Source organism: Hoplias malabaricus, chromosome 3, assembly GCF_029633855.1.
Source record: "Hoplias malabaricus isolate fHopMal1 chromosome 3, fHopMal1.hap1, whole genome shotgun sequence".
NCBI lineage: Eukaryota > Metazoa > Chordata > Actinopteri > Characiformes > Erythrinidae > Hoplias > Hoplias malabaricus.
Window position 1 is genome coordinate 19,468,399 of NC_089802.1, and position 13,875 is coordinate 19,482,273.

The 13,875-nt window shown below is 38.1% G+C and overlaps 1 protein-coding gene across 1 annotated transcript in view; it reads left to right on the top strand.

Moving 5' to 3' along the window:
- The window catches only part of dnah9 (dynein, axonemal, heavy chain 9), a 166,469-nt gene that overhangs the window by 22,343 nt on the left and 130,251 nt on the right, over positions 1-13,875 (top strand). The window contains exons 8-18 of the mRNA XM_066665380.1: positions 1,478-1,594; positions 3,297-3,447; positions 4,441-4,555; positions 4,703-4,771; positions 6,811-6,937; positions 8,279-8,534; positions 10,033-10,274; positions 10,369-10,504; positions 10,613-10,809; positions 11,839-12,263; positions 13,240-13,462. Coding sequence (XP_066521477.1) covers positions 1,478-1,594; positions 3,297-3,447; positions 4,441-4,555; positions 4,703-4,771; positions 6,811-6,937; positions 8,279-8,534; positions 10,033-10,274; positions 10,369-10,504; positions 10,613-10,809; positions 11,839-12,263; positions 13,240-13,462 — 2,058 coding nt within the window. The remainder of the gene's footprint in view (positions 1-1,477; positions 1,595-3,296; positions 3,448-4,440; positions 4,556-4,702; positions 4,772-6,810; positions 6,938-8,278; positions 8,535-10,032; positions 10,275-10,368; positions 10,505-10,612; positions 10,810-11,838; positions 12,264-13,239; positions 13,463-13,875) is intronic.

Sequence of the window (13,875 nt, forward strand, 5' to 3'; positions counted from 1 at the left end):
CATCCTTTTGAGGCGAGTGTTCTGAGTTCTCTACTGAACTGTGAATTAAGTGGAATCATTTCCATGCATTTACCAAACCATTACAAAATTGTTGCTATCATCATGAAAACACAGGAGAATCTCAAGACTATTTTTTTGCTAAACTGTATGATGTTACTTGTAGTAAAACTAAGCATTTTTGTTCCATTTCATAGATAAATACTCATTAATTATGAAACACATTTAGACCATTTTACCAAGTATTTTTATGAAACCTTTTTATTATTTTTTTAGTTTTCCAAAAGACTCTGTGTGCAAAATGTCAACATATGTCAACATGGATTTTGTGAAACAGATTCAGAGGAAGAAGGTGATGATACAGATGAGTGTGGGAGGTCTGTTGAATGACCTCATACCTCAAGCCAAGGTTCAGACAGTAACAGAAACAACTGTAGTTCCTCTAAATATGGAAACACAGTTCTGCAGGTCAACAAAAAAAAAGCCGTGGTTTTGCTGTTTTTATTACCACCAGTATATGAAATGTAAAAAGGTTATAGAGAAGAACAGAGTACTCATAGGTCAAGAATCTCTGGAGCAGTGTTTTGCATTGGCTCAATGTTATGTTTTCCTGAAAAGTTCTGAAGAACAGAGACAATTTGCTATTCATTGTTTAATTGAAATCAATCAGAATTAAGTATTGAATTACTGTTTTAACTGATGCAGTGAACTAAACGAAAGACCAATTAAAGAAAAATATATATTGTTAAATGCCTAAATATGATGCTTTCAAAGTTTATATGATCCAAAGTTTAAAAATGAACTAAATTCGGACTTTTACTTAAAGGGCCACATAATGTGTGATTAAAAAAATCTATTGCATTATTATTTCATGTGTCAGGCTTTAAAGGGTTAATAGGACTTTCCTTAAAATGCAATGAGTATTTAAGTAACATAGAAGTCTGATGGAAATTCTAGATACCATCAGCGTGTATTGGCAAAGAAATTACTTTTTAAATGGTTCAATTGTCTATTTTTGAACCCTTGATTCATAAGCACATATGTGTAGAGTATTCAAATCCAATCAAAAAGCAGAAGGGATAATGTCAGCAACAACGTTATTAAATCAACAACAAATATAGTAATCTTGATTTTGTTAAAGAAGCAATCAGTGATTTTCTCCATTGATTATTCTTCATGTTACAAAACAGCCATTATAGTGATTCCTACTTAGAATTAGAAGTTCTGTAATAAACCTGTTTTAAACATGGCTGCCTCCATGTGGGGGATCCACATTGTGGAGCATAAATCGGTTCATTAATGAACTACAAAGCAGTTTGATTTTTCATCTCATGTGAGTTGCAAAACAAAATAAATAAAACAATCATTTTCATAAATATTAATATTTGTTTATATTGCTTGTTTTTTGAAGGTATGAAATTATTTATTGCTCCTTTAAATGCACCTTTACGCTCCCTCACTAAATAATGCAATCTTGCAGGAGTATGAGGCTGATTTCCATGAGTTTATGCAGAAGGTGGAAGACACAGATCGACGCCTGGGTGCAATTTTTTGTCAGGCTTTTGACGACTCTTCTGGCCTGGAGCATGCCTTCAAGGTGAGTGACAGTTACTGTGACGACAGTGTTTGGTATCTAAGACAGCAGATCCCTACTGTGAAATCCATATTAGGGTGCTAAAGCTGTGATTACTATGCAACCAGTGACATTCTTCTGATTGTAAAACAGACATTTGGACAACACACACACGTACTGTCTGCTCTTTGTTGATCTCTTATGAATTTCTCCTATCTGCATAATGAAACTGTCAGGAATGCAGCCTGAATTTTACGATTGGCTCTAGCACATGTGACACATCTTGACAGATTTTAATAACAAAGCTTGACGTGAACCATACATCCAGTGGCGCACTGTGACTATTAGAGCTAGACATTCAGATCAGGCCATGAATGTCAAAAACCAATCAAGAACCAAGGAGAAAATATCTTTATGGTTTCATTTAAAGCTTGGTAAAGATATTCCATGTATTATATGAAGCTTGTAACATGTTAAAATATATTTTACTCCTGTATGCTGTACTTTTTCAGTGACTCCTTCAGTGAAAAGACCTGGTTTTGATCCTCCACCACTGCTAGTTTAGAGGTGTTCTTTGGAGATTATTGGGTATTAAAATGGAAGTTATGTGCATAATTGAGGTTATGCTACTAATATTTGTGTGTGTACATTTGATATGTTGTGATTTATTTTTTTTTTATCTATAGTTACACTTATATAGCAGCTTTCTAGATACCCATGGACGCTTAACAATAAACACTGCTCAGAACGGCATTCCATTTAACACTCAATCCACACACACACACATTGGTGAGAAGCGGCAGCCAAACGCACACAGTGTACTCTCAACCAGGAAAAACTGACTGCATCGGGCACTAGGGCTTCACCCAGGGTAGAGTGCCAATCAATATCTGGGCACATACACATATAGACATTCATTCACTTACACAAGGACAGTTATTACAGAAGCCAATTCACCTAACCTCCATTGCTTTGGACTGTGGGAGAAAACCCACACAGACACAAGGAGAACATGGAAACTCCACCCAGATAGGACTTGAACCCAAGATCCCAGTGCTGGGAGGTGGACGTGGTTACCACCAAGCCAACGAGCCGCCTGCAAATTGATTGACATAGGTAGACTGTCAAAGGCTCTACTAGTCCTGCCATACATCAAGCCCTGTAGCACCCTCCTTACTGCCTAGTGTCTTTCTAAGGGCACTTTAACAAGGCTGCTTGTTGCAGTAACAGCTGGGTCTCATTACATTTATTTTAGTAATACTGTGACTGTGCTGAAGAAGAGAAGAGTTTACACACAACATGCATGAAGATTCTGTTAAATTGAAACGTACCAAAAAATACAGACATGTTTTTTGCTCTCAGAATTATTAGATTTTACTTTGTCTATGTATGTTGTCCCAAGATTTCCCATTTACTGACATCACACAGGACTGTTTCTTGATGCTTCTGCTTTTTCCACCCTACAAAATATTCTGTACTTGTGTAGTTCTGCTTCATGTTTTTAAAGCTTTTAAATGATCACTATACCCATACAGATCATTTATTAGAAGGGCTTTTGAAAGACCCATATATTGAACGATTTAAGGGTCCTCCTTTGGCAATAAATCCCAATCCCTAAGAACCCAATAAAAAGAAAGAGAGAAAAAAAGAGGAAAAACCCCCCAAAACAAAACAAGACAGTTACTTTTATTTTGAAGTATGTGTTGTTTCATCTTTGTCTCTGCAGGTTCTGGACATGTTTGGCAGTCTTCTGGAGCGTCCTCTGATAGCAGCTGATGCTCAGAAGAAATACCCTGTACTGATCACGATGTTTGACAAAGAGCTCGACTGCTGCAAGTCTCTGTACAAAAAACACTTGCAGAGTGAAGAGGAGCTTGGTGAGATGGTCTTTCATGTTCCTGACATTGAGAATCACAAGGGGTTTCATAAAAAGTCAGATCCTTCTTTGCCATTTATTATTTGAATAATGCTATACAGTATGCACAGAAATTTGAAGACACCCCTTATAATCAGTTACTTTAAAGTGCACCGAGTGTGGCCACACATTTATTTGAGCACACACAACTTTATTAACTTTTATAGAGAAAATTAAAATAATAGGATGCTCTTAAGCAGCTGTTGGCAAACCATCACTGGATTAGGAACACCTACCTTGTATCTACACTTTGATCAACTCCAATGACCATACAGGAGCACTTTGTAGTACTGCAATTACAGTCTGTAGTCCATCTGTTTGTCTGCATACTTTCTTATCCTTGTTTCACCCTGCTCTTCAATGGTCACAGCTCCCACAGGTGTGATTTGGGTGTTGGATCATTTTCAACGCTGCAATGATACTGATGGGGTGGTGATGAGCAGCAGGGCTGTATGAGTTTTTATAGCCGTCTGTTTCACTGCTGGACTGAGAATAGTCCACCAACAAAAATGCTTACGGCACCCTGTGGGCAGCGTCTTATGTCCACTGATGAAGGACTAGACGACCAGCACAAACTGTGCAACAACAGATGAGCTGCTGTCTTAGACTTTACATCTATGAGGCGGACCAGTGTGGTATGTGAGTCTAACAGAGTGGACAGTGTCTAAAACTTCAAGCAGCACTGCTGTGTCTGACCCATTCATACCAGCGCAACATGCACTAACATATCGTCACAGTGGAACAGTGGAACTGCTTTCTCTGAGTGACGATGCTCCATCCAGTACCTCTGAATGCCATCAAAACCTGACTGAAATGTAGCAACATCTAGTCTAAACTCTTCCCAGCAGAGTAGAGGCTGTTACTATAACAGGAGGGGGAAAAACTCAGTATTAATAAACTTTATACCATAAAAAACTCCAGATGAGCAAATTTCCTCTATTTGTTCTTTTCGCAGGTTACCCTCCGGTCAATAAAAACATGCCTTTTGTAGCTGGAGGACTGAAATGGGCTCAGCAACTGCAGGAACGAATACAGATCCCATACAACAACTTCAGAAATGTCACCCATCCGTGAGCGCTCTTTGCTCATTATATTATTTTAATAGGTTTTATATCTTGCTTTGAAAACATGACGGATCTAATATACAGTTGTACACTGAACCTAATGATGACATTGTTCTATATATCATTAGCCCTGTTTCCTTTCTATATAACTAGATGTATGGAGTCATCAGAGGGGCTTAAAGTCATGCAGAAATATGATGAAATGATGCTGCTACTCAAACGGTGAGTCACTAAAGAGCTTTCATATGGAAGATAATTGTGGTGCCAGTTAGGTCTGCTTATGGTTGATGCCTTCTCTATTATTACGTGCTTTACAGTTCCTCTCTGGGAGCGTTTGCATCATCTGCAGGCGAGGTATTGAGGAGCACATCCTTCATTGCCATCCTTTTTTTCTACACTGGCATCATCTTAATATTGAGACTGTTATAGTACATAATGAACTTTATTTTATTGCGAGGTAGACGTATGTTCCTTTGTATGCCCCAAAGCATAGGTGCAAGGCAGGGAATACAGAGGAATTGAATTGAGAAATGCAGTCCCTAACATGATTTATTTGCTCATTTGAGAAGCCGGTGTTTGTAGATTATTACACAGGGGTCTCATTTTCTAAAGCGCACTGCGTTCCCTCAGTAGCGCTCAAAATCCGACAGCGCTGCAGAGCAGTCTTTTAGTGTATACAACTGTGCAGCAGTGGGGAGTTTCAGCACAGGATTGTATGCACATGTCTATGCATTCAAATGCTTCCAAATTGCGTATCTCCCCTCTGATTAAAACCAAGTGATGAATTACTAACAGAACGGCCCTGTATTCTCTCCAGTCCGAAATTAAACCCTCTCGTTAGATGATGATAATCACTGGTATTACACAAGCAATCTAGTTAGGGCTATTACAGAGCATCGCTAGTTATTACTTCTTGACACAGAAGCTTATGATTTATGTGGACCATGGAGCTGCTTGATTTCTTGGGACTCTGCTGCAACTGCAATAAGACAATTAACCCCGCTTCCAGTGTGCAGAATTCCAATGAAGAGTGTGCTGGCCCTTATGATAAGCTCACAAAGCGATTGCAGTGGGCACCGGAGATATATTCCCTTCCTGACTTGTGATGAATGTGTCTTGTTTCCTGCTCGCTTTTCTCTGTTACCAAAGCTTGAATCGCTCCTGGACTTTACTCTGTACTACTTAAGTATTTGGCAGACACAGCTTATAATTCTCAATCTTTTATTTCACTGCAATGGATTTGATAACAGCTTGTCGCAGACGCATAGCGTAATTAAATATCAATCATTTCAGACTTGCAGTTGTTTGATATAATGAGAGAAAATCTGTCAGTATTGGGGACAATAAAAATACATTCAAAAAGAAGCACAAGAAAGATGTATTGTTTCAACAAGATAGTACAACCAACTGCGGCATCTACTGTATGGAATCTTCACAATTAGAGATTCATTGGATTCTTATAAATGCTGTATGTGTCAGTATATGTATGTTTTTATAAGACAGTAAAATTATCTTATCTCCATATTCAGAAGAGCACATCAGTCAAAACCCTTCTTTTCATTACTCTGTCATTGCTTCTCCTTAGTCATAACCAGGTTTTCTCTTATTTAGATGTTTTAGTGTTAGTGTTCACTTGGCTTTTCTATGTGCATTCGAATTTTAAGGCATACTTTGAGTTTCCTGTCCTGACAATTTATGTCCTCCTTGGTCCTGTATGTTTTACTTTTATTCATTTTAACTTGCCTCAAATTTTATACTTTTCCAAAGCTTTTGCCACCTTTTGTAAAATACCTTTTTGAAGTATTTTGAACACCTTTTTTTCTTTTATTAATTAGCCAAGTCCAGCAAGCCAAGCTTGTCATGGTCTGGAAGGACTTTACTGCAGACTAATTTACACTTTTAGTGTTTTATAGGTATTAATGTTAGAAATATAAATGAAAGGGTGATTCCATAATTTTTCCCTCAAATTTTGAGTGATTGCAGTTTTCTGGAGAAGAATTTGCCAGTGATTATGGTAAAAGTATTGAATTTGTTTGGGTACTTTTCAAAGCTGGAATGATTAGCTGAACATTTGTGTTATAGCTGTGATTTACTTATTTGCACTGAAGTAAAAATCATGGAGACCGTACCCTGAGTGTGGTAATTTCATAATTTTTACCAGAGGGTGTACTCACACTGCGAGTAACACAAATACATAATCAGATGCATCCTTCATTACTCTGCTTAATCATTTCAACTTTCTCCAATGTACCACTCTCTAGGTACTCATCTAAGCTTTATGAAAGATGGACAGACTCAGTGGGGGAGATGTCTCAGTATAATCTCAGTCAGCCACTGATATCCAAAGACCAGGCCACCAGAGTCATCACTGTAAACTTTAACCCACAGGTCAGATCTGACTAACTGTATACTTATTAACACTGGATGTGTCTGTGTTTTTGGCTAAGAGAGTAAATGTCTCAATCATGTCTCTATACTGTCTCTGGCTATAATGGAATTCTCTGTGACTGAAATTTAAATTCCTTATAGTTAATATCCAACCACACAGCTCTAGCACACATTATTCCATTCTCACATCTTGCCATGTCTCTTTTCCCACAGCTTGTTTTTTTTTCCCTTTTTTCTTCCCTTGTTTTTCCCCCTGGCATTTTGCAGCATGGAACTCAGTGTTCACATTTCAAGCAAGGAACTATCATTATACCCCCACCATTCAATGGTCTACTTTAGATCCAGACTTAGCATTCCCCAGGGTGCCTCCAGTGTCCCTAAAATGGGAGGCATTCTTTCCTTCACAAAACAAATTCCCTGATGTCTCTACCCATCCAGCAAAATTCGAAAATTGCTGCTTCTGCTTTAAGACTTCTATGTGCATGAGCCTTATTTACCTCTCCACTGTCCACTCTGTTACTCATCGTATCCTTTTAGTTCCAGACCCCGGAGTCCAACTGCCTGTCACTAACTGTTCTGCAGTACATCTCTTTGCTTTCTTTGGATTTCTCAAACTGTTTGAAACATTTGACCAGTAATGACCACTGCTGAACAGCACCATTCTCATTCTCACACAGAAAATACATCTTAATCCCCAACCTTATAGTGATTTGATCTAATATTTAGGTTATTTAGGAAACAAATATTAAATATAAAATATAATATAAAAATTGCAAATTTCACCTCAGTTGACTTACCCATTGCTTTTGAAGCAGCGGTTGCTAGGTAAACACACTAGCAAAAACATCAACAGTGTGCATTTTATATCGGCACTGTCTAGTTAAAAAAAAAAAAAACACAACATGTATCTCCATATTTGTGAATTTAAATTTACTACATCATTTGAACCCAGCAGATCTCCTTCACATTGTATGAAAATTTCATGATGAATGGACCAATACAAATACTCCAAAATTGCTTCGAATAAAATATTTTACACTGAGTTCAGTTGAAAGTTAAGATGTTTCTTTTCCCTTCTCCTTTAAAGTTAATATTTTGGGAGACACATATTTTCATTGGATAGCAAAAATATGTGTGCGAATTTAAAAATGCACAGTGTTGGACTTTCATTTTGTTTTATTGCATCTCCATGTCAGAACTCATTTGCATAAAGTAGAGAAAAATCTAAACTCAATTTGTTGCTTGCTTTTCTGTCGCTGTTTTTACACCGCCTGCTACCAAATCATGACAGACTATATGACAGAATCAATTTGTAAATTACCTGTGTTTGTCTTTTTCTAGTTGGTGTCAGTTCTGCGAGAGGTTAAGTATCTAGAGGACAAAGACACTGAAGATATTCCAGATATAGCTGCTGAAATTTACACCAAGAAAGAGTTGCTGTGGCAGTATGTGGCCAATTTGGATCTCACCACTGGCTGGTACAACAAGGTGATTGGAACTGTGCTGGAGGTGGAGTTGCCGCTGATTCAGGACCAGCTTAAAAATATTGACCTCCAGCTCAAAGAAGCAGAGGGAAACATCAACTGGACAAGCCAAGGTATATTCCCCTCAAACCACACCATATTTTATCTTCACACTGAAATTAGTTGCTTCTGGTATTTCCAAAACCTCAAAAATTATACTAAAATACTGTTAAAAAAAAGCATAGTTTCTACCAGAGTAATTAGAAATTCTTGTGCTATAGCAAGGGAAAAATCATAAAAATAGTAATCCTTAATGTTGTTAATTCTAAAATGGCTTTGTAATTGTTACAAGCCTGACATTCTGTAACATTGAATTAAAGATGAGCAAGATACATGCACAAATCTGGTTTTATTTAACACAAAATCCAGGACTTTTCACCTCTACTATTACCCAAAATGTCCCTCAAGGCTCTGTGCTGGGACCCTTGCTGTTTTTTCATTTACATTCTCACCCTAGGCCAAATCATCTGTCGGTTTAATCTGGACTTTCATTGTTACGCAGATGACACCCAAATCTATCTTCAGACTGAGTTTGTTACTTACCCACCTCTCCATATCTTAAAATCATGTCTTTCAGAAATTAGATATTAGATGAATAATGACTCATTAAGCAGTAGTAAAAATGAAATTATTCTTATCCGTTCAAAGGGTTCTCTTAATCAGTTTCCTCACTCTCTCTATTGGCAGTGTTACTGTGCCTTTTTCCAATTCAGTCTGGGTGTTATCCTTGATGCCATGCTTAAATTTGACCTATGTTAGCTCCTGTTGTTCACATAAAAAGCCTTAAATTAAATTTCCCCTTCCTACCCGTCTGATATTCTTTAGCCTTACAGACCCTCCCACATACTTAGATCTTTCCTCTTCTAATCTTCACAGGCTAGGAAACTAGGCTTTCTCCAGAATTGCTTCCCTTCTCTGGAATTCTCTTGCCCCAAAAATCCAGCAGTCAAATTTTCTGTCTTCTATGAGGCCCCAGCTTAAGAGTCACCTTTTTTCCTTTGATTTCAACCTCCCAGTACCATAAATGTTTGTTTTTCATGTTTGATTTGTTATGATGTCTGTCTGTTGTTATATTAACTAAATTAACTGTAACTTGTAAGCATCTTTCGGTTCTTGAAAAGAACTTTATGAATGTAAAGTATTATTATTATTATTATTATTATTATTATTAAATAAACACAAAAAGAAAAAAGAATATAAAATAAATGAAGCACATGGCAGTGTGACTCTGACAAACAAAGTTACATTCACAATGCATAGCACCAGCAAGGTGGTATAAATACAGATGGCTAGAACAATAAGCACCTGTTAATGTTCTGACCACACACAGGTTCTGAGTGGAGCAAGAACAAAAATAATACTGAAGCACATGGACTGTGAAGATAGTTATGGTGGTTAATTTAGATATTCAATATTTAATATATTAAAACATTTGAAACAAATTTACTGAGCATTTCCATGCTTCATTTTTGACCAAATGTATTTAAATTTGTCATCCAAAGATATTTGGATAAACTTTCACTTTTGACTTTAGTGGTGCCCTTCGCTAAGAACATATGATGTGTTTTTTAGAAATTTGGGATTACATTCAGGGCGTACGTGAAGCAGTACATGACCTTGAAAAGCGACTGCAGAGGACCAAAGACAATGTGGATGAGATCCAGAACATTATGAAGACGTGGGCTAATCCCATGTTTGAGAGGAAGGAGGGAAAAAAAGACACGCTCCTCAACCTGGAGGACAGGCCAGAGCGCATAGAGAGAACCTATAGCCAGATCCGCACCTCTGGGGCCAAGATTCATTTGTTACTGAAGGTCAGTGATGGAAATAAAGCTTCTGGGAAACCTTTGCTATGACTAATGGCCAGATGGTGATGTTGAATTTGGTGTTATGTTATTTCATGTTCAGGATAACTTGTCACTTTTCAAAGCTGATTCCTCATCAGTTGAATGGAGGTCATATGTGGATTACGTTGATGAAATGGTCATCGATGGCTTCTTCAACAGCATTGAGAGTTCCATGAAGTTCTTCTTGGAAAATATGGGTTCGAAAGTTTCATATTTCAAACTTAAGCTACAGTAACAGAATTCGTGAAGTGTTCTTGTTTCTTACTGGCACACAGACTGTAATACTTCTCTTCAAATCCCTGCAGACCAGAAGCCTGGATTGGCTCCGCTCTTTGAGGCTCAGTTAGACCTACAGGTTCCTGATATGGTATTCCATCCATCTCTGGAGTTTGGAGCTCCTGATGGCTTTTATGACTTAGTGGAGAGTCTCATCAATGATGTCTACCGGATCTCCTCTCTTGTGCCAAGGCTGGCTGAGCACAGCAGTTTTCCACACTATCAGGTATCATCTTAGAACTACTAGTTAATCTTTAGTAGTTTTGATTAGAATTACTTTTACACTAATGTGCACACTTCAGAGACCACTTTTTTTTCTCAGTAAAAATGGCCATTAATTCTCTCCATAAATGTTCTCCCTGTGTCTGTATGGGTTTCTTCCTTACAAAAATTCTTGAGATGCAGAGAAAATGGCTCAAAAGCCTCAAAATAATGGTCCAAGGCCACCCTACTTGAAGCTTTTTGAAAGAGGTCAAAATCAAGCACCAATCTAACTTCAGCTCTGAAAAAATCCATAGGAGGTTGTATCCATCTTTCCATTGAGAGAGCAGACTCAACATTACCTGAGGAGCAGAGAACATTACTAACTTCTATGACTCAGTTTAGATTGAAAATACACACAGAAACATTTCAGCCAAAACATAAGTCTGTTGTGTCTGGAACTCTCATATGTACAACACACATTAGCAAACCACATAAACATTAGTATCACTACATTTCAGAGAATCTGGGTTTGTCCTGTATGAGTCCTTACTGTGGTGAAGTGGTGAAAGGGACTAAAAAACTATGCAGACTATCCTGTAGAATACAGAGTGAATTTATATTGTCAGTAGGACCTGATAAACTGTACACTGATTGTCAAAACAAGGAAGGCATGGGTTATCTTCTTCTTCTTCTTTTTTAATGGAATTAGATAATATGCACTGAACTGTGGTTACAGTTGATTACATTCTGTATCCACCTGTTTATATCTCACTTATATCTTAAATTTGTTGACCTTTCTCTGCTTATTTCAGAGTCCTACAAGTGAGAAAAGTCAGTGCAAAAAATTGTTTCTCAATTTTAACTCATTAAAACAAGATTTTTTTTTAAGACAGCAAAGGGCCTAGGAGGGTTAACTCCTTTTGACCTGCACCAAACAATGTGGTTAGCATAATAACATTTTTCTCATCCAGTTCCTTGAGCAGTCCAATAAAACTTCTCTCTGCGCTGTGGGGGATTTGAGCAATCAGTGTTCTATGGTGTGTATCCTCAGGCTGATATGGAGGAAATGGCCGACCTCGCAGACATGCGTCAGCTGCTGATGGAGCGTGTGCAGAGGGTCATGGCACAGTGCTGTGAGCACCGGAACGCCTTTGAACGCTACGCTTACCTCTATGTCGATGACAGGAAGGAGTTCATGAGGCAGTTTCTTTTGTATGGCCATGTTCTCACCAGCGAGGAGATAGAGGCTCATGCCGAGGACGGGGTCCCGGAGAGTCCACCCACTCTGGAGCGCTTCCGTGAGCAAGTAGACTCCTACGAGAGTGTGTACGAAGAAGTGCAGAAGCTGGAGCCTGTCCATGTGTTTGAGGGCTGGATGAGGGTGGATGCCCGGGCATTTAAAAGCTCTCTGCTCATCATCATCAAAAAGTGGAGTCTGATGTTCAAGCAACATCTCATTGACCATGTAACTCACAGGTAACTGCTTTTCACGCATTACAGCAGAGGTCTTTAAATCCAGATATTGGACAAAGATTTCCAGGCCAGAATTTTAAAATGGCTACCCCTTATATCACTATGGCTTTAAACATATGACTTTAAAGTCATTTTAAAGACATATGATTTTAAAATGTCTGGCCAGTATGACACCATACCTGGGCAGAGTCAAGGCCAAGATTTTAAAATGAACACATGGGCAGTCAGGTATATTGTCATACATATTGCCACCAAAAACAAACTGCTGTTCTGTCCCTTAATAAACCAGTGTATGCTCCATACAGTGCCTCACCAAAATCGAGGCAGCCATGTTTAAAATGAAGCTGTATCAAGTTGTCAGCATACTGTCACTTTCATAAAGTAAAGAAGAATCATTGGAGAATATGACTGATTACTCTTCAAGCTGCTAACTACAGTGTGGTGTAACACTTATGCAGTAACATTCTTTACTATTCTAGGAAGGCTTTGAAGTAGATATTTGAACATTTCTGTGAGGATTTGATGGCATCCAACCAAGAGAAAACATAAGTAAGGGAAATGTTACACGAAAAAAGGTTTTTCTCAGTTTGAGTCTGGATTCAAAACAAGTCCAATGGGAAAAGAGCCGAGAGACGTTTCTATTGGACGTTCCTCAACTATGGGCTTAAGTTTTATAGCTAACTTATAAATCCTGCTTTGTGGAACTGATGTTAGATAATTTTGGATCACTGCAACTGGTCTCAGTATTTTAGTTATGAACATATACTGGAACATAACATTCATCAAAACACCTAAAGTCCACAGTACTCACATGAAACAACATTCAGTGTCTTGCTTGAGGGCTCATTTCCATATTGTAGACTTCAACATCAGTATCAGTATCTTGCATAAGTATTATTGCATAGAGATTGATACCAGGAATGATGTGACTTTCACTTTTATTATATTGCCATACTGTACCGTATTTCTCTTTCCACAGCTTGTCAGATCTGGAGGAGTTTATTAAGTTCACTGAGAGCGGTCTCAGTAAGAAGGTGGAGGAAGGGGACTATGCCGGCCTGGTAGAGGTTATGGGCCACTTAATGGCAGTGAAAGAGAGACAGAGCGCCACCGATGAAATGTTTGAGCCGCTGCAGCACACCATTGATCTACTAAAGACATACGAGCAAGATCTGCCAGATGTGGTGTACAAACAACTCGAGGTAACTGCCTTCATAAAGAGCTTGAACATCAATACTACCAAATTGCTCTAAAAATAAGTGTTCACTAAATAGATAAGAAAGAAATTTAAACTGTAGACGTTTTTCTTCTGAATTCTACCCTGCATAAAAGCAGGTGTTTCCTTAAATGCTTTATCAGAACATAGGATCATAATGCTAAGTTTGACATACGATGAAACTGTGAAAATTCAGAAAGTACTTTTTGGATTCTTTATTTAAACAAGCAATAATGTACCACCAATTACTTATTTCAGTCTGTGCAGGGATCTTTTCACTGCCTGTTTCTGTTATGCAGCTTTAAGGTGTTCTTCATGCTTGCATATACAGAATTAACGTTTTACAATCAGCTGTTGGACTTATAGCACACACATTCAGATCACATACTAGGAAACAGA